The 20,822-nt window shown below is 46.9% G+C and overlaps 1 protein-coding gene and 1 long non-coding RNA gene across 2 annotated transcripts; one reads left to right on the top strand and one right to left on the bottom strand.

Annotated features, from left to right (window-relative positions):
* Positions 1–3,053: 3,053 nt before the first annotated feature.
* Positions 3,054–8,683, top strand: LOC311192185 (zona pellucida sperm-binding protein 4-like; the record flags this gene model as incomplete). Its single annotated transcript, XM_084264608.1, has 13 exons — positions 3,054–3,213; positions 3,564–3,685; positions 3,763–3,865; positions 4,411–4,566; positions 4,919–5,106; positions 5,258–5,355; positions 5,691–5,821; positions 6,024–6,213; positions 6,287–6,434; positions 7,648–7,726; positions 8,006–8,119; positions 8,253–8,365; positions 8,618–8,683. 13 exons carry the CDS (start codon positions 3,054–3,056, stop codon positions 8,681–8,683), a joined length of 1,668 nt encoding a protein of 555 aa, XP_084120734.1.
* Positions 8,684–11,655: 2,972 nt separating this feature from the next.
* On the bottom strand, positions 11,656–18,791 carry LOC311192105. Its single transcript, XR_014617320.1, has 3 exons — positions 18,669–18,791; positions 14,271–14,390; positions 11,656–13,714 (listed from the first exon to the last, which is right to left on the bottom strand). It is a non-coding gene; the product is annotated as an uncharacterized lncRNA (long non-coding RNA).
* Between the last annotated feature and the right edge of the window lie 2,031 nt (positions 18,792–20,822).

The raw sequence follows: 20,822 nt of genomic DNA, 5'->3' as shown, positions 1-20,822 counted from the left end.
AAAATCTGTCATCATTGTGTAGAATCTCCTGCAGGTTGGCTGCCTGTGCCTTCTCTTTTTGGACCTCTCTTGAGAAGGTGGCACTGTGAAATGACACTCCTGCCTAATGTGCATCCAGATGCTTGGTGCCGACATCCCTGCTGCCTGCAGATGCTGTTCAGCTGCTGTGGTGGAGAGTTTTGACAAGGTCACTCCTCCATGCACTGCAGTTCTGTACCATGTATGGTGCACAGTACAGGCCAGACACAGAGCAGTCTTACCGGAGGCAGTCCCACGTGGCATTGTGTTCTGTTTCCTGGCACTTCTTGGTAGTGGTGGTGGTGTTTAATACCTCCTTTTCTTCCCACAGGTCTCCAGAGAGCTTTCTACAGCCAGGGGGACCCCTACACTGCTGCCAGGTTTGTCCCAGTCTCAAAATTATTAGGAGGAGAGGATTTTCCTGATGGACATGTCAGGAAGACTTCTAGCTTCCTGGGGTCATGATCAGCTTCAAGCTAGTAGCCTACAGAGACATTTCACAGAAACACAGAATGTTACGGGTTGGAAGGGACCTTGAAAGATCATCTAATCCAACCAGAGCAAGGTCACCTAGCTTAGGTCACACAGGAACACACTCAGGCGATTCTGAATGTCTCCAGAGGAGACACCACAACCTCTCTGAGCAGTCTGTTCCAGGGCTCTGTCACACTCATAATGAAAAAGTTTTTCCTTATGTTCACGTGGACCCCCTGCGCTACATCTAGCACCCATTGCCCCTTGTCCTATTGTTGAACATCACTGAGAGGAGCCTGACTCAGTCCCCCTGATGCTCCCCCTATTTAATTGCTTCATTCACCTCCATCCTCTGCATGTCCTGTCTGTGGTGGTCTTGGGTGGTCGCTAAATTGATGCTCACAGCTGAGTCATTGCAGTGTGTGAGAACTACTGACTGCACGAGGAAGAGATGTGTGAGGGAGAGACTTGCCTGTTTCCTCTCAGCCAGGCTGCTTCCTACTGCCTGCAGGTTCTTCCAAAGAGAGCATCTAACTTCCATCAATTTGCGGCTCGTTTCACTTGTCTCCCATTTCCACATCAGGAAACACAGCTTCCAAGTGTGTAAGTGTGTAGAAATCAGGAAAGGGTGCTTACCTGAAACTGCTCTCAGCACGGGAGTTGCTTTGTGGATCTACAGCACTCCCAGTGTTGTTTCACAGAGTTAATACTACAAGTACCTGTAGACATCTTTCCTGTCAGCATAAACAAAGTATTGGGGGTTAAAGTGTAATGAGAACTATCTCACTATAGTTCCAAAGTACTTTGTTAGTTTGTTATTGCTTCCCCAGTTATCAGTAGGTAACTCAGTGAAACAAAGCATTCAGTAGTCACACACTGGCTGCGAGATTGGGATAAGTTATCTGGGCACAGCACTCAGCTTCTACAGAGATGAAGCCTCCCAAACTGACAAAGTCCAAATGTCTTCCCTCTACCGTGGCTGCCTGGTGCCCAGACAAGCGTTGGGACAAGAGCGTTTAGTTCGTGAGCACTGCTCAAACAGCAGCCACCCAGGCAGCCTGTTGAAATCAATTCGATTCAGTCTCAGCTGTGCAGAGCAGCTGAAATGGTCTTGTACTTTGTGGAACAGCCCTCCTGGTTAGTCCATGAAATAAGCAGTGTGCCGGATAGGCACAGTGATGTCCTTCACCCAGCTGGCCAGCTGGAGTTATGGATTCCTGAGAGCTGTAGAGGGAAGTTCTGGATTCCAGAGGCTGTGGACTAAGGTGAAAGACTGGAGAAAATGCTTCCTTTGGACGCAGCTACTGCCCGTGCCTGTTCACATGGACTGACTGGAGGGGCAAGCGAGTTGCCTGCTGCACACTGCTGTGCAGACATCCAGGAGCTGGAGGGTCTACTGAGAGCAGAACTGTGGGTGGTCACCAATGGAAGTGCATTATTAAGGGTCAAAACTATTCATCTAACCCACACGCCTTGCTGGGATGTGTGTGATGATCTGGTCCCAAAGAAACAGACTACAGAAGAACATGATGGCACAGGCTCTGTCAGTGCTCCTGCTGGGAAGAAGTAGGGTATATAAGAAGGCAAGCACCAACTACGTGTTCATCACTTCTGCAACAGTGCAAAGATGTTCACATCCTCACTGCATAAATGCAGAAACATCTGGATGAAAAGATGGACACTAAGACTCCTACTCAGTGTGGGTGCTGTAGCCTGATGTATGTCTAGGGAGAAAACTGCATCAGATGTTGCAGTTACAGGTAGGCAGAAGCAGCCTCTGGGATCAAAGGCCGCCCTATACCTGTGTTTCAGGCCCATCTGAGGGGGCCCACCTGTCACTTTTTGGGAGTTGGGGTTCCACAGAGCGTTTGGTCCTGCCACCTAGCAGCCGAGGCTGCAACAGTCCTGCAGCTATCTATCCCCACACAACCACACTGCAAACAGGCCTGTAGTCCACAGTTGGGAGTGTTGAAGGGCAGTCACCTCCTTTTGGGTGTGCAAAGCCTGCTGAGCTCCATGGTTTTCCACAGACTTCATGCAAAGGATTATTACTAAACTTACATGTCCCCACCCTGTGTCTAGCATTTGAAGTAGGGGTGCCTTTAAAAGAGCAAAAGAGCATTGCAACGCAGCATCTTAACTCATGCAGCATTAGGCTCCATGGGGAAAAGCAAGTGGATCTCCTGGATGGGTCGGTGTTGGGAAGAGCTCAGGGTGAGAGAAGAGAGCCTGAAGACCCTCTTGGGACTCTACAGTAAATTGCACAGATGAGCTCTTCTCAGCTTAGTGATAAGAATGCAGACTCATCTCTTGACATAAGCTCAGCTCCTGCTTTTGGTTTTCTTCAATGCTTGCAAGCAGGCTGTGATGGGTTCACAAACAGGTGAGGGCAATAGAAAGGTGTTAAACTGCTGGGCTGGGTTCACCTGGACACTTCAGGAGTTTCTGATCCCAGCTGGCTCCACAAGTTAAAAGGGCTAGACTGAGAGCTCCTGCTTTATGCTGCTTAGCAAGGGAGCAGGATGAGTGTTGTAGAGCAGTCTGGGGTGGTGTTTGGAGCAATGCTCCTCTGGGCATTTCTTGGTTGCCTTGTTTTGTTTGTGGGAGCCCAGGGTAATGTTTTTTCTGATCCCACCCTGCTGGCTTGTGGAGAAGAAAGCCTGCAGCTCACGTTACCTCCTGACTGGGAAGGGAATGCTTCCTTTGTGCTGACCACTTGGGGTAAGTGAGGGTGGTGTCAAGAGGCTTTTTCATAGATGGATCTTTGCACAGTGTGGAGGTATGTCTGGAATGAGGAGAAAGGGGCAGGCTTTGGTGTAAAGTGTTGTCTAATAGCTTTCGTGCATCTTGTATAACCAGGGAGCTCTTTATAATGACCCAGCAGTCAAGGGTTTCAGCGGAGTGCTGTGCCTAGATCTAGATGTTCTTGGCTGCTGGGTTCCCTCATGCACCCCTGTGAGTTCAGCCCCTGATACTGGCTAGGGCCTTGCTTTCTACAGGAAGGTAGGATTGTGGTGGATCTCATCTTTACCGTGGGATTTCCAAGCCTCTGTTGCTGCCTCTTTCTCCAGATACTGAGGGGAAGGCACACGTCCTGCGGAATGATACTGACTGTGGGGTCTGGATAGCTGGGACTCCAGATGGCTCTGGGAAAGTATTGGTCTCCTATACTGGCTGTTATGTCTTCGAATGGGTGAGTGACCTTCGGGGTCAGCTGGCACCATGGCTACTGCTGCTCTGGCTGCCCTGACTGGTGTGGCTCTCCCCCAGGATGGCAATTACCTCATGCTGGTTGGGCTTGAAGGAACAGATGCTGCTGGACAAAAGATTCTTCATGAACAGAAGCTGCTCAAGTGCCCTGTGGACCTTCCAGGTAAGACTGACAGCTCCTTGGGAAAATCTGATTGTATCTTGTGGCTACAAGTGCCATTCCTTTTGGATGGCTGCTCCTTGTCAGTGCGGGGGCTGGGGGTTATTGCTGTGCAGAAGACTCCCTTGAAAAGGGTTTAGACACAGAAGCCACAGGGCACTTGTGCCTCCTTTGCAGAGCCAGCAGGTGACTGTTCTTTGTGTCTCCTGGCCATATTCTGACTGCGTGGGCCCCTCAAAGTCCAGAGACTGGGACACAGACTAGGTACAATGACTTTCCAAACTAGCAGAATTGGTCCAGCACACTCCATCGTGCTCGATCCTGTGCAGTCCAGTCTCCTGTACATGGGCTCAGGAGAAGTCTCTGTTCTGGGGGGAAAGCAAGTCCCTTCTAAGCAGGCTTCCAGTGCCAGCTCCAGGCCATGTGTTTGACCCTGCCCTGAGTCTAACTGCCTTTGATCTGCATGCAGAGTCACCAGGACCCCTCCCAGCAGTGTTCTGTCTCCCTGCTCTTGTGCTTTAGCTGCAACTTTCTGCTGTTTCTTCCAGCCCTGGATGCTCCAAGCAGCAGTGTCTGTTCTGCTGTCCTCAGCCAAGACCGGCTGCCGTGTGCCTCCTTGCCTACCAGTCAGGGAGACTGTGAAGTGCGAGGCTGCTGCTATGACCCTGGGGACAGAGTGAAGCCTTGTTACTTTGGTAGCACAGGTAAGCAAGAGCAGCAGTCCTCCCCTCCTCCTAGAGGAGCTGCAAACTGGGATTCCTCGCTTCCCAGCAGAGCAGTACTGGTGTCTACCAGTTCTGCAGGTGTCTCTGGGCTAGGCTTTTGGATGCCCAGACCACTCTGTCCCGTTGAAGCGTCCAGTCCTCTAGCACGCATTGCAACAGTCCTGGGTTAATGGCTGGAGTCAGTGTTGCTGTCACAGCTCACTGTACTGGTCTTGCTGTGCTTACCACTTGCCTTGGGGGTTACAGGCAGGAGAACTTTGTTGTGGTGTTAGAGCCTCCTTTCCACCCCTTTTCTCACTGAACTCAGGACTGATGATATCTTTTCCTCCAGTGACAGCTCACTGCACACCAGATGGCCAGTTTTCCATAGCCATCTCTCGGGATGTGACCCTGCCACCCGTTGTCCTGGACTCTGTGCAGCTGGCCAGTGGACATAGTACTGGTTGTGTCCCTGTCATGAAAAACAATGCCTTTGTTGTGTACCAGTTCCCACTCTCCGCCTGTGGCACCACTTTTCAGGTAAGAGCTGCAGCTGGAATAGCAGGACCTTGCAGACCTGGAACAACCCGATGTGGCTCTGATTACTTAATGGGTACCTTACACACTTCCAGAAGATAGAGGCTCCAGCTCGACTTTTACTGCAACCACAGCATGTAGTCTGTCATTGCAGGTGACTGGAGACCAGGCTATATATGAGAATGAGTTGGTGGCATCAAGGAATGTGAAGACTGGGAGCCTTGGTTCTGTCACTAGGGATAGCCCTTTCAGGTAATACTGGGCCTGGTACTGTTGGGTGTGACTGTTCAATGTCACTAGAGACACTGCAGTTTGTCACGGGTCCTGAGTTCACAACAGGGCACTGGAGTAGGCCAGGGACTGATGGGTCTCCTGTCAGTGGTATCAAAGCTGGTGCTGATCAGTGACATTCTGCAGACTCCAATCTGAGCTCTGAAGAGAATTTCAAGTATTTGTCAAAAGGAAGTGTTGGAGGAAGGATTGTGGATATGGTTAATTAAAGCAGATATTACTGTGCCATCTTAGAGGCAGAGTGTAACAGACAGGCACTTGCTGTTGGACATATTTGGCATTTTCCTGTCCCTCAGGTTGCATGTCCGCTGTAGTTACTCCATCACTGGGAGCTTCATCCCCTTGAGTGTTCAGGTCTTCACGTTGCCGCCACTGCCTGCTGTGTCCCAGCCAGGATCTCTGTCCTTGGAGCTGCGTGTCGCCTCAAGTATGAATGGTTTGCAGGATTTGCTTGATGCTGTTGGTGCAGGGTTCCTGGTATCTGAGTAATAAAGGAGTCTTGAGGTGAACCTTGGCACCCCCTCCTTCCATACTGTGGTGGGAACTTACTGATGTGGCTATAAGGGTGTCCTTATCCTCTTTCTGATTGTTCCTGCTCCAGAATGGCTCTTTGCTTTCTTCTGTCCCAGATGGAAGCTATACTTCCTACTATACTGATAGTGACTATCCTGTGGTGAAGACTCTGAGAGACCCTGTTTATGCTGAAGTTAGGATCCTTCAAAGAACAGACCCAGACTTGGTTTTGGTCCTGCACCACTGCTGGGCCACACCGAGTATCAATCCCCAGCAAGAGCTGCAGTGGCCTGTCTTGGTGGATGGGTAAGTGACTCGTAAATATCTTTTGTCAGGGGAATGACTTGTACATTTTTCACTGCTGGTCTCTCCTCCTCAGGTGCCCTTACACAGGAGACAACTATCAGACTCAGCTGGTGCCTTTAAGTCTGGTCTCGGGACTGCTGTTCCCCTCTCATTATCAGCGTTTCTCCCTCTACACATTCACCTTTGTGGACTCCACTTCCCAAGAGATGCTCTCAGGGCTGGTAAGTAACGTGTGCAGTAAGAACCACCTCATACCAATGAGATGTTGCAGGGAGCAAAGGCTAGGAAAAACTCTCTCCTGAAACAGGAGGAGGGGAGGGGTTGATCAAAGAAACTCTTTATTCACCGAGACTAACATGGTAGAGGTTAGACTCATTGCTGGAGGGGTGAGACAAAAATGAGACTACTGAAAGGGTAGGTTTACTTAAGCAAGTACTAGGTTGCTGCCTAAGCTGTTCTGTTGACCTAGCTTAGGGCGTGTGTATTCTAACTATACTAATTGGTATTTTCCAAATTTTTTTGAAATAGTTTTTATGTACTTTGGAGGTATCCGGGCTCTGAATCTTACGAACTTGTAATACATGAAGTCATACAAAGTTTGCCATACCTTGTGCTGTTTGCTTAGTGCTGCTGGGATCAATTAATACTTGAAACTGGTCCCAGCTGTGCCTAGGCAGTGGTCACACTGTGGTGGTGCTTGGACATCTGTCTAGCAGGTGTCAGGAAGAAGTACTGTAATGTCAGATCTGGGAGTCTGAGGGTGTATGGTGAAAATACCAATGCTGCTTTGCAGCAGGCAGCAGAGGGCTCCAAGACTACAGCCTGTGTGTGAAGCAAGTTTTCTGCCTTCTGTGGCCAGGCTAGGCTGGAGTTAACTCTCCTCATAGCTGCCCATATAGTGCTGTATTTCTGGATTTGTGACTAAAACTGTGACGATGAGCTGATGTTCTAGCTGTTTGCTGAGTAGTGCTTGCACAGCATCAAGGCTTTTTCTCCTTGCTCTGCTGTTTCTGGCCCAAGTAAGCAGGCATGGGGTAGGCTAGAAACTGGGAGGCAGCACAGCTGGGACAAATGACCAAACATGGCCAAAGCAATATTCCATGTGTGATGTCATGCTCAGCAGTAAGCACTGGAGGATTTCTTTCTTCCAGTATAGCTGATGCTCAGACTGGCTGGGCATCAGTCTGCTTGTTGGCATCAAGGTGGGTGATTGCATTGCTTGTGCTTGGTTTTGTCCATCCACTTACCAAACTGTCTTTATTTCTCTAGCAATGGGGTGGTTCTTGGTTTTACTCTTCCTATCGTCTTCCACCCTCCTGGGACAGATAAAGGGAAATGAAGAGGTGGCTGTGTGGGTGCTTAGCTGCTGGCCGGGAGATCACCTGTCTACAGATATTGCCCAAGTGACTCCAGGCTGTGTCCCTTTCCTTCTAGGTGTACCTGCACTGCAGTGCCTCAGTGTGCCACCAGTCTGTACAGGAGTCCTGCACCACTACTTGTCCCGCTAGAGCCAGTAAGTGTCCCAGCCTTCCTGCTTTCCCATCCAAAGGGCAACAAGGATCTAGCCTCTAAGCTAGGGGGTAGGAAGACATGTAAGCTATGGACTAGTTCCCTTGAGTCACTGCCCTTGTGCCAAAAAGGCAGAGGTCATCATGAGCTCTTAATTATGTATGGGCACACATGGTAGCCTTGGCCTTCAGAACTTCTTGTGTTGAAAAGCTGACCTGGACAAAGTTCACTGACTTTCAGGGCTATACATTATCTCACTCAAACACTTCATGCTTTTCTGTAGGGGGTAAAAGGAGTGCTGACCATCTTCAGGATGGTACCTCCCGCGTCTCCAGCAGAGGCCCTGTGATTTTCCTCCAAGATAAGCAAAGATGGGACACTGCTATGGATGGCACTGGTAAGTGTCAGTTTGGCATAGCCAAGCTGGGGAAGAGGGCTGGTCTAAGTCTTACCTACAGAAAGACTGAGTCCCGAAGACATGCCTGTACCTCACTGAGGGAGTGTTAACTGGGGTGCCTCTCTCCTGACAGGAGCAGCTGAGCACACTGCAGCCTTCTGGGCTCTGGGATTTGCTGCTGTTGCAACAGGGGCAGCTCTGTGTGTGGTGCTTGTGGCTGCTGTGCTGTGGCAAAGGAAGGTGCCTGTAACACATGAAATCAATGTATTGTAATAAAGTGGCTGTCAAACCTACTTGGTCTGTGGGAGTCCTTCTCCCTGGTGCAGAGCACAAGGGGTTGAACAGGAGTGTGTCTTGGACCTTGGCTGTGAGCCTTTGTTTGCAAGACAAAAAATAACCTGATGGCTGTGAGTTTTCCAAATGCTGCTACTTTCTGGGTATTATTGTGCTCTGGGATTAGTGCTGTCTGCTGCTAACAAGGGCTCCCTCTTGACATAGCCTGGGAAGCTGCAGCCTGAGACAGGACTGATGCTGGTTGATGCCTGCACTTCTGTCAGTGGCTAAGGTGGCCTTCAAAAGTACTTATCTTGGCTCCTCTCAAATGCTGAGAAATGCAGTAAAACTAATTAAAAGTAAACCCTGCAGCTGCTTCTCCTTTGTGGGTGCAGAGCTGGTATTTGTGCAGAGGGCTGGCTGTGCTCATGTGGCTGGACTCTGAGGTGGGGATGGCAAAGCACAACGCAGATGGGCCTTCCTAATGATGTATGCAAACCAACTTCTCTTGCTCTGAAAGAAACAGAAAGGGCAGGTGGTTGGTTTTTTTTTTTTCTGGGGGATAACAGGGAAACTTCATTCCAACTGAAAAAAAAAACCCAAAAATCAAAATGCCTAAATTGTTTGAACTTTGGGGAAAAACCTCAAACTTGATTTAAAAATTAATTTTAAACCTTCGTGTGAAATCAGAGATTTAAGGTTCTTCAAAGTTCTTGGATTAAAGCTAATTTGACACCACAGTTAGCAAACCAGTGCCACTGTTGCTTCTTTTTAGATGAGAAATAAAAGCTTGTTTTGATCATCAGAAACAGTTGTGTGGTGTGGCCAGTCCCAGCAGTAGAGCCAGATCATTCTCAGCTTCCTGAGGTCCTGAGCAAAACCAATCTAGCAAATGTCTCCTGAATGGTGGAAGGGCAAAAGGCACTCTGTCACCCCTTCCTGTCCAGGCTGGGGGAACTTGAGTGTTTGCACTCACTGAAAACCTTATAGCTGAATAAAATGGAAGTAGCCTTAGCCATGCTGCCTAGGGGCTTTCAAAGGGAAAGGACAGCTCTTTTATATACATAGAAGTAGAGAACTGAACAATATTTTGCTTGAGGTAGCACATACTGTTCTATTTAACTGGCTTCTACCACTGCTGTGTGATTGGAAGGTGTTAACAGGTCCTAGTAACTGCTTTTTAATTCTTTACATATTCTAAAAAAAAAAATCAGGAACTGTCCTAAATCCTGCTACTTTCAGGATAACCAGCACTCTTTAGACTTGCCTGTTTTCAAAATCTGATCAGAGCAAGAGAAGATAAGACTCCTCCAAGTCATGTGGTGGGAGAGTGGAGAGGATCACAGGCTCAAGAAACTCTCATCTGAAGAAGTCAAAACAGCTTACCCCTAAAGGAGTTACTCCAGCAACTAAATGGTCTTGGTGCAGGTGGAGCTCTGCCTGGGAAAGCAGAGTGTAAACTCTTAATGTGCCTTGTGATGAGTCTTTAATGTTAATTAACTGGGCAATTAGTGTAGTAATATAGACCACACCTCTTCAGCACATCAGGCACAGTGCTCTGGCACTGCTCTTTACTGTGTGTGCTAGCCAAGATCTAAACACCTTGCTGGCTGCTGCTGGAGTCTTCCCATGCCTCAGTGAGACAGATTCAAATATTTGCTTAGCTTAGATGCCTGTGTGAAGGCTAAAGGGGTTGAATCCCTGCCCATCTGCTCCCTGCTACCCTCTGTGGGGTCACTAAAATTCCCTGGAGTTTCAGGGAGCTCTGGGCATGTCATGTATGGGATCAGGTAGGTTCCCCTAAAGGGACCATGCCTCCTGGTGCAGAGCTATATAATGCAGTGATGGACCTGCTGCTTAGCATGGGATGCAAGCAGTGGTAAGTGGAGGGGGATGAGCAGAGAAGTGAACTTAATTCCTTTATCCACACTGGAAAGTCTTACGTGCTTAAAGTTTGCTACTTGGCCTCTAGCAGGAGGGGCAGAGCATGAGCAGCAGTTGTCCATTCAAAGCACTAGTATGGTGTGAAAGACAAGTGACATGGAGGCTTCTTCTGGTACATTGTCTCCCTCTTCCTAGACTGTTCTCATTTTCCACTGGGGTGTTATTGGTTTTTATTGCTATGTTGTTCTGTAATTTTCTCCTGCAAAAATGTGGTTTTTTCTTCCCTCTACCTTCACATGTGCATTTCTGGCTCTTTTCTTTTCCTGAGGCCTTTGCTTTCCTTAGCTGAGTCTCAGTAAACTCTTCTTGTTCCTGTCTCTAAGTGTATGTGACTTCTTGTGTTGGAATCTTCTCTAGCTCTGCTTCAGCCCAGTCATACAGCCTAACTACAAGTGCTGGTTTGATGTTGTCATTGGGTTTGGCTCCTGCAAGTGGAGGAAAGCCCAGGAGGGTGCAGTGGGCTGTGAATGAAGGAGAGGCTGAGGAAAAGCAGCACTGTGGCCAGCCAGCCAGCATGTGCTAGTTGAGGCTGTTGTGCAGTACTGCTGATAAACCCAAATTTTAAAAAGAAACTCTGATGCTGAGCATAGAATATACTGAATTGTATCCTTATACCTATAAGGATCAAGTCCAACTTCTTGTTCCACACAGAGACAGACAAGCTCGGTGCTGTGACCACTTCCCTGGGGAGCCTGTTTCAGTGCCTGACCACCCTCTTGGTACTGAATCTCTTCCTAATACCCAACCTCAACCTCCTCTGTCAGAGCTTCATACCGTTCCTTTGGGTTCTATCAACTGGTCACCAAGGAGGACATCAGCGGCTGCCCCTTTGCTCCCCCTCATCAGGAAGCCATAGACATAATGAGGTCTCCCCCCCTCAGTCTCCTTTTTCTCCAGGCTGGACAAACCAAGGGACTCCTCATAAGACTTACCCTCCAACATCATCACACCTTATTTTTGGTGCCTTCAGCTTTAACTCCAGAGGCAGTGTGTCCTGCCCTTCTGTGTCTGCCAGCTCTACAGCTTTGGAAGCAAAGCCATAAACAGCACCTAATACAGGGCTGCTGAAAGCAAACACCCATGCTCAGCTGTATTTGAACTTTCCAAAGGCTTTCCTTGCCCTCTGGATTGTGGAGAACAGCACCAACCTCACAATAACGAACTTGCTGCTTTGCCAGAGCTGAAGAAGGTCTTTCAAAGCTTGGAGGTAACAATACTTTTCTTGACCAGCTATACTCATCTAAAATCTGAAATATGTGGCAGTTGTTATACTACAGCCCAGGTGTTCCTTGATAAAATGTCTGAAAACAATTATCGCAATAATAATGGCTTTTATTAGATTTCCCGTGCTTGTATTACAATGCTTCCTGGAGTGGAGAACTATACCGTATGTTACACATAAATATATTTATTTCTGAAAATACATGAATATATTTCATATAATGTTGTAATTAGAGTGCTAGATCATTTTAGTAAGAAACCCAAAACTATAATGTAAGCATAGGCAGTGATGGGGAATACCAGTTTGCAATGTTCTGTCTTAAAACGCTTTTAGGTCTAGTTCTGCACAGATTCACATTCCTTAAGTCTCTGTAAAGCTGGAGGGATAATGGAGGGTGTAAGTTAATGCAATACTTTAGCCCTCTGTATTCACGGAGACATACAGACTATTCATAGAATAATCAAGTTATAAATCTTTCTAGCTTTGGAGGAAGCTAGCGAGATACACAGTGAATAACCAAGTCCTACAGCAGCAGCTGTGACTGAAACATTACACACATCAACTTTAGGGTGCTAACTTTGAGTCAGCACAGACTTTTTCTTTTATTATTATTCGTATATTTTTGCTGCTGTTGTCTCTTTTGGGGTGTGGTTTATTTTGCTTTGTTGTGTTTTTGAGACGGTAAGTAACAACAGTACTTGAAGTAGAGGGCTGCTTCACTCACCCTTGCACAATAGCTGCCCTGGGAGAGCATGGCTGAGGTGCTTTGAAACTCAGAAGAGATCCTGCTTTGGTTTTGGGAGAGTCCAAGAGCTCCAGTTGATCTGGGTGAGCAAAGGGGAAGGATCTGTAACTGAGAGCAAAAGCCTGCTGAAGCTGACCTGTTCCTGACAGCTTCTCACATCTCAATTCCCAGGCAAGTTTGAACTGCAGAGGCATTTTTAAGCAGTAATTGCTTGACTTGTAATTATGCTGTAATCTAGGGTGTAGAATAACCTTTTAGCAAGAGACAAAGTTGGCTTAGTTAAATCTTTACTTAATGTGCATTAATTACTGTGCTAGTACCAATAAGAGCTGGTGGGTTGGGACAACTGCGACTGTGGGACCTTCAGAAACACAAGCTGCCTGTCACCTGAGCAAACATGTGCCAGTAAGATGGCCACCAAACATGTGGCTCAAAAGAACAATCTTAGGGGAAAAAGAAGCAGCTTATAAAGGATGTATGCATCTACCCTGCAGCTCTGCTCTCCTCTGTGCCTTTTTCCAGCAGCGAGCACAGGCTGAGCCATACAGCAGCGTGGCTACCCTACCTGCACAGCAACTTGACTTGTCACTTAAAAGTAGGAGTTCAAGCCTGGTTTCCCCCCAGAAAAATGGCTGATAACACAGCCTGCCAGAGAGCTGTGCTGCCTGGCAAAGCTGAGGAGTTGCCTTGGATGTACCCTGCAGTCTCTTGAAAGGCCACTCGCTCTGGTCTCTGCCATGAAAGATCACTGTTAACTTGAGTGGCACTGAAGTCAAGGGGTCTCCACAGAAGGAGTGAGCCCAAAGGATTAGAAGGTAGTGGTGGATTCAGGAATGACCTTGTGGGAAGTCTTGGCTTTGTAGATTGGTTTTCTTGTTAGATTCCAGTAAAATGGCACAGCTGGCCAGAACCCACTCTGGAGAGAGGAGCTGTGTTGGGGGCAAGCAGAGCCCTTTTCCCAGAGGGATGAAGCTGTCCTTCCAACAGCTGCTTCTGTACTGGGCAAGGATTCCCTGGCACTCTTCCAGATGCTGCTGTGTTCCATAAAGCTTAGGTTTATTTCAGCTGGAGGAGGTTCCCAGAAAGCAATCATAACTTAAAAGCATCAATGTTTCAGTTAATTCTGTTTCTAACCCAGTAAAATTTGGAAATTCTTAAGTCTCTGGTTATGTTGCCAAGATGTTGACCACAATTTTCCTCTGTAGCTTGGTTTTTTTAAGTGTTCTTCAGATTCAGGAGCGAAGCTGTACATAGCTGAGCATGCATCTGTCCACAAACCCTTCTCAACCTCCCTCTTCTCTCTTTCCCTTCCAACACTCAAATCAGAGTTGCTCTGACAACTGCAGGATGCACAAAGTAACCCTGGAGTTCCTGGGTTTTGTCCATCCAGGGGTGTTTCTGCTTTGCCTTTCTGAAAAAAAACCAAAAATAGGCAGTGAACGTGAGAGATTAGGGAAGGGCTCTCTGCATTTAACCTGTAGGCTGAGTTGGGAAGGTGGAAGATGAGACTGAGCCTGGTTCTCTTTTAGTCTTGATTATGGACAGATTGTCCCTTTCACAAGATATGTGGTTGGCTTGTTATTTGGGAGTCTTTTGACTGCAAATGGATTTGCCACTGCACTTTTTACAGAAGAGCCTACATGATGCAGTGTATATTACTATAGATGCCTAAAATGTGTTGCTGATTTGGGTTGTGGGTGTTTTGTTGGGGTTTTTTTGTTTAGTTTTTAAGTGGGGAGGTGGGGTATGTGTGCTAGGAATATAAAAACATATGGGGCAGGTCTCATCTGGCATAAATCCATGTAACTCAAACTTCAAAAATCTAATTTGTTCCTGTCTCTGCAGATCGGACCATATCTGGATGAAGAAGCAGGCTTGCCTCACTTCTGTGCTGAGAGGAGGTAAAAAAACCCCAAGGAAACCCAACCAACCCACAAAGCAAAATATGCTGCTTTACTTATTTTTACCTTGTTCCTTTTGACTCTGGTTATCAGAAAGGCCATATGTTTTCATTCTTTGTATTTTGCCCCAGAACAATCATGGAGTTCCTCTCAGTTTTCCTCAGCTCCGAAGACATAATATCTGGCCTTAAGAAATGGAAAAATACAATTGAAATTGATGGCAGTCAGAATGTGTGGCTGTGTTTCCAGCAGATGTACCCAACACCCATGCTGCACCTAAAGCAGCATGTCCCTCTCCAGTCTGAAATTCCAAAACAGATGTTATCCAAATATTTGCGGCGATATCGGAAGAGAGCTATAAAATGCAGGCTTGTCGAGGAGTCACAACATGACAGATGGACCCAAACGTTTTGCGGAAAGCAGCCAGTAATTTCTGCTTAGCTGGAAGTGAGGGGAGAGAGACTGGTGGGTGCACATCACAGGGAAGTTAGGAATTCTGGCCTGAAGCAGTAAGAAACAAGATGTTGTAAAGAGCAACACAAAGCTACCTGCTGTGGACTGTCTCCAGCTTAATGTTTTGTTTGTTATTTATTATATCCAGTTGAAGTAAGTATAATGCATCCTATTTGGTTGTAATGGCTTAACTTGGCCTCAGGGACTCATGACAGAGAAACCTTTTGGAATGCTTTTTTAAAATAGCTGCTGTTTAAGAGAGAAAAGCTGTCTTTTTGGGGTTTAAGATGTTTTGTTAATGCAGTATTTCCAAGCTGTTTATGGAAAATTAATGTTGTCTTGGACTCGGAAAATAATTTTAACTCAAAGCCCTAACTGATGTGGATGTGGTACAGACTGTTTCACCAGCCACTACTTTGTTTTGGTTTTAATCTAATATTGTACGATTTTTTGTTTAGTCTTTTACAGTGGAGTGGTCAAACTTGTGCCTTGATGTTATTCTTTAATTCTTTTGTTGCTTTTCAACCCTGTCTGCAGACATCTCCTTTGGTAGTTAATGTCCCATGTGAAGAGCAGTGTTCAGAGCTGGGTGTAAGGCTCTAAGTGACTTCTTCAGCCTTTGCTATAAGATACTGGAAATGATTTTATGTAGTGTTGGAATGGCACTGTCCTTCCTAACTTCACCCTACTCACAACTTAGTTATACATCAGCAAGATTCTGGTGGCTGTCAAACTGAAACTAGCCTCCTTACCACAGAAGATATCATAATTTGAGGTTAGCTTGTTCCCACGCAGTTGTGTTAGAGCTGCACCTCTCATAGATACACAGGTGGGTGTGTCTGCATTGGAATGCCAGGTTAGGATTGCTCAAAGCTTCCCAAATTAGTTCATGTCCTAGAAGGGGGTTGGGGGATAGCATCAGGAAAGCTCCTGAGTACAATTGCTGTCACTGAGATGGCTGTATCTGTGTTTCTGCTAGGGCTGGAACAATTGCTGAACCAGCCTGCTGCCCAGCAGCAGACATTAAGTAGCAGGAGATGGTGGTATCTTGTCCATTTGTCCTGAAGGGGAGTGGGAGAAAATAAGGGAAACCTATATGAAGAAGCTACAAACTACTATTTGACTATGGAATTTGGAGGATTGTTTGTAACACCGTTCTAGCCAGAGACAGCTTCATGCATGTTTTATGCTGTCAGATGGAGTGGCAATGGTAATATATTGGTCATGGTAGGCTCCTGTGGAGCTTGCAGCCCAGCCTTCATAGGTCAGGCTGGACTCTTGCTCTTCAAAGTAGCATCACACTGTAATTGGTTAGCAATGAACATATGATGCTCTACTATCGTTTGAGACCAGTTTTCTGTCATTAAAACCAGTCACAGTGGAAAGGCAATAGTACTTGTCTTGGGGGTCACTTGAGCTGGAAGTAGGTTCCTTGCTCTTTGCAGAGGGATTGTTTTGCAATCTTTTGGGAAAAAAATCCTCTCTTCTGATGTAGATCAGATCCAAGTTCATGTGCTGCTTAAGTTTGTAACATCATAATCAAGTCATTCATCAGCCCACTCTGGCCCTTTGTACAAAATAGATGTTGCTTTGTGGGAGTAAAATACTAGCAGGAAAAAAGAAAATGAAATTAAATCCCAAGCCTGTTTAGAACAATGTATGACAAACCACCAAGTCTTGTGCCAGTATGTTTACCTTGGCAGGCTCCTCTCTCCTGCTGGAACCAAGTTCTTGCTCTACTATGAGAATTTGTAAATGTTAAAAGAAAAAAAAAAAGAAAGAAAAGAAAAACAAAACAACCACCCTAGAGCAGATCATTCATCATAACAGAGTGGGAGCATGAAAGGGGATTTGCTTTGACCTAGTAACAAAAACAAAGAGATGTTCTGTAATTGCCCAAATGACTCAAGTGAGACTGGGTGTCAAAAGCAACAACTCTGTTTCCTTCAGAACTGTATGTTAATATAGGGCACCAGGCTCCAACCTGTTCAGTTCTAAACCTTGGGAGATGTCTCTGAGCCCAAGGAAGCCCAGGTAAGCAAAAGCCATCCAGTTCCATATGCCTGCATGTACAAACAAGACCAGGAGCCAGGACAAACATGTTTCATAAATTGTAACAAAGACAGTGGCTTTAAGTGCTGAGAGTATCAGGGCTTCAAGATTTGCTTTGCCAAGAGCTGCAGACAAGCAAGACTTTCTTGCTTTGCCCTTCTGGTACTGCTGTAGGCAGGACCTGGCTTTCTGTCCTGCAGCATTTGCAGGGCAAAAGCCGAACTTTTTATTTCAAGGGAGCCTGAGGGTAACTGTGTATCCAAAATACCCTAGGAGTAGGGTGCACAGCTTTTCCAGGCAGCTGGGAAAAGCCCAGCACCAGTGCATTGCTATTGCACGGTGTGGGGTAAATAGAGCAAGAGCAAATATAGATTGGGCTGGGAAATGGGTGCTAGGAAGCAGAAGAGGAAGTATAGGGAGATATGGGGCATGAGTAAAGACAAGGGTTTCATGCAGAGAAGAAAATTAGTGAAAGAGAAGGCCATTCATCAGTTACAGAAAGTAGTCTGGAAAAGTCAGCATATGAGATCTCTGGGGCTGCCCAGTTACAGCCAGGTAGAAAAAAACCAAGACAATCTGTTTGGCATCTTATTGTACAGCATTTCTGTGGCAGTGGTTGTCCGGTGTCCATATATGAAAGTGTCAGAAACTATTTCTGTTAGGAGCTATTGGGCTGGACCTTCCTTGGAAGTAAATCGACTTTGCCAGCTGGCCCACAGCTCTTGCTCACTGGCAGGGTCCTCAGTGCTGCAGAGAAAGGGCTGAGCCAGAGGTGGCAGAGAGGGGACGCTGCTGAAGCCCAAATAAACTCCTGGTTCTATACAGGTTTAGGAGGAAGGTTCACAAGAGCTTGTATTTTTTCCCCAGCTGGTCACCATCTATTTTAGATGGAAGTGTTTGATCTCTTTCTGCTTTGTGTTTCTTTCAGTTTCCCAAACAATAGGAGGAAGCTCGCCTGTTTTGTGTGCTTGGGCCCCAATCAAGTTTTTCCCAGCTGGAAAAATTGCTCCATGAACTACAGAGGGGTTGGGGTTTTTTTCTCATTTGTAATTACAAGATTCACAGTTCTCTTACGCATTTTTAAGGTAGGTACAAGCTGTCTAAAGTGAACAATGGGACATTCCTGAGTGCTTAAATAACTGCTGTTTCCCCACCATCACCCCCTCTAAAACTTGAGGAGGGCTTAAGCACATTTGAGCTGTTCCACACAAGGTTACTGAGACCTCAGCTGAAAAAACACAGGGAGGTGCCCAGCTCCATGTAATGCTCCTGCTTTGGTGACTAATGTACCCAGGCTCTTCCTGTTACCCAATTATATACACAAATATACAACAAATTCCCCAGACCAGCTGGGTGGACTTGGCAAGTGCACAGGGAATATGTGTGGGGGGGTCAGCACTGCCACCACCTCAGACCAACATGGGCTGCAGGGTACAGTTCAGAGGCCGGAATGTAAGTAGTCAAACTTGCCTGAGGTGCCAGCTCAGGTCTCTCAATAGAAATAAACCCCTGTGCTTGACCCAGATGTTTATCCACAGCAATGAGCAGGGCCCACCCACAAACACACACGTAGCAAACTGTATCTCCCCTTCCTCTGATAGGAAACCTTCCAGCTGATTCCAACTGTCCCACCCCACCACGCATCAGATGCAATATGGGCTACCGTTCCACTGGATGAAAGACGTGAAGGTAGATAGAGGAGAGCATTAATCTCGACTATAATCCTTAGGAGGGAGCAGAAAGACAGGTAATTAGGCTGAGAATGGTTCTGATTGACTGTGAACATCCTTTTGCCCTGGTGGGGGCAAGCACTTTTTGGGGACCCTAATATTTCCATTCTTCTTACACAGGTAACATTATCTAGTTGGGATCTTGGAGCAGTTGGGCACTAAGGAAGAGGTAAATCTCTCACCACCTCTTCCCAACGCTAAGTGAAACTCTCCCACAGCTCTGCCTTACCTGTACAACTGAGGGCAGGACCGCTTCAGAGCAGCAGAGGACAGCCCCAGCTTGCTCTGGTTTCTCAGCCGTGTCTTCCTCATAAGATCTCTCATTCTTCCCCAAGCATGGCTCTCTCCCTAGGGAGCAAAAATAAACCACAACTTGAAGGACCAGAGGTGAGTTGCTGGCAGACTTCGTGTGGTCACCGTGATAATTTGGGGAGATGGGAATGGGGGAGAGCTGCTTTATTTTGAACAGGAAGGAATCAGGTCCCACAAAAGAATTTTTAACACCCTGCTGTGATGGATGGTGGCTGGCCCGTACCTGTGTAGGATACAACCAGACAGGATGGATCAACTGTCAGTAATACAACCTTTTTGTATTTTGTTTGGAAACATTTCCTTGTCTAGGACCCCGCTGCTCTTTCTGGCTTAGTGTTTTAGAGAGTGGGGGCACTTCCCTGGTGAGTGCCGAGTAGCTGCCTAAAGGCACGTTTCATCTTATTGTTATACTGTACTAATGAAAAAGCAGGTTTCCTACCTACTAACATAGAGGGGGGGCTACAACAAAAACAACCCCAAAAACCAGCTTGACTCCCTTCTCCTTTCTGTTAGGCCAGGTGCATTGTTATCAGTCCTTTTCAAGGTGGTGAATTCTGTGGACCATGAATTAGAAGAGCTTAAGCCTTTGTTTCCCTGTCACGTCTACAAGCCACAGCTACTGGGCGCTTACATTTGAAATGCTAATAGAGATTATCAGGAGGTCAGGGGGTCTGGTGAGGCCCTCCCTGGTGTTTGCTCTCTCGGGGCTGAGCCCATCGGGCCTCGTGAACTGAAGTGAGGCATCAAAAAAAAAAAATCATTATTTTTTTAAAATTCTCTTTTAAATTTCCTAAAATAATGGTTGGGCAACCTTGGGAACAGAACAAAAATCATCATGCCCGGGAACTAGCGTACTGGGGAGAAACGGTTCCTGTTGCAGTGAAGTTCCCAGAAGGATCGTCAGGGCCCTGGTCTGTCCTGTCCCTGAGGTGCCACCTGCCACCCTGTCCACCCTGCCACCAGCTGGGCCCTTGCTCCCCGAGTAGAAGCCACCTTGGGCACGCAACCTGGCGACTGCTCAGCCGCTTGCACCAGCCCGGGCAGAGCCTCCTGCAGCAATTCTGCTTGGTGTTCCAAGTCTTCAGCTCAAAGCTTCAGGTGAGGCCATGGGCCTAGCTGAGAACTGCAACACCGGTTTCTGTGCTATTGAGTTAATTGCCCGTAAGTGAGACTGTTTACTCACGGAACTATCAAACCTTTGTGTTTACTATTAGGATTAATGTGTGCTGTGGAAGGGGGTTTTTTGGAAGCCTTGGCAGCTAGTCCGTTGTTGTGCTGGTGGTGTCCCAGAGAAACAAGCACTGCTAATACCACAGAAAGCCTGAGCATTTGCCTGTTGCTGAAGGCTAGCTGCTGTCTGCAGTGGGAGTGGGGGAACAGCAGACCACATGCAGTAAGTCATTATCTGCACGTGTCTGTTACTTTCATAGTAAACTTCAGGGGTCAGTGAACATCTCTTTTGTTCATGTGTAATGCTGTGCACTACAGGGGCTTGGTCCATGATATTGCAGGTACAAGTTAAATATATTTTGCAAAGGCAGTACATACCGAGATGTTCTTGCTGACATCCGGACCCTAAAACCAAAAGGTAAATAAATTAATAAAGAAGAAGCTAGTGAGTCCTCCTTATAGTGCTAGGAACAGGCTGGGCTCTGTTCTCAGCTCTGCCCTGGAATCCACCCACAGCCTTGGTCAACTCCTTTATCTCTTAACAATTTAGTTCCTCACGTGTGTGACAATCCCTTCTTTCCTCCTCCACCTCTTGCCTCACTTCTGTATTTAGACTGCCAGTTCATGTCCCCTAGCAGCCTCTGGACTCGTGTAGCAGGATTCCTATACAGTACCTCACTGTAGAAGGAAACGAGGTATTTCATGCTCAGGGTACAAAATGCAATACTAACTGAGAATACTAAGGTACAGTGTGACCAGAGAGCACAAGGATTCAGTTTAATGTGTGGGTCTTGATTCCAGCCCCATGGAGCTACCAGGGCTTCCCAGGTGCTTAAACTAATTCTCATGCTCCAGAATTTAGCTGGACACAAATCAGAGTCCTGAGCACCTTTCAGGATTC

This window comes from Gallinula chloropus, assembly GCF_964237585.1.
Source record: "Gallinula chloropus genome assembly, chromosome: 5".
In the NCBI taxonomy this organism is placed as follows: Eukaryota; Metazoa; Chordata; class Aves; order Gruiformes; family Rallidae; genus Gallinula; species Gallinula chloropus.
The sequence above is the reverse complement of the archived record's forward strand: the minus strand, read 5'-3'. Positions and strand labels throughout refer to the sequence as shown.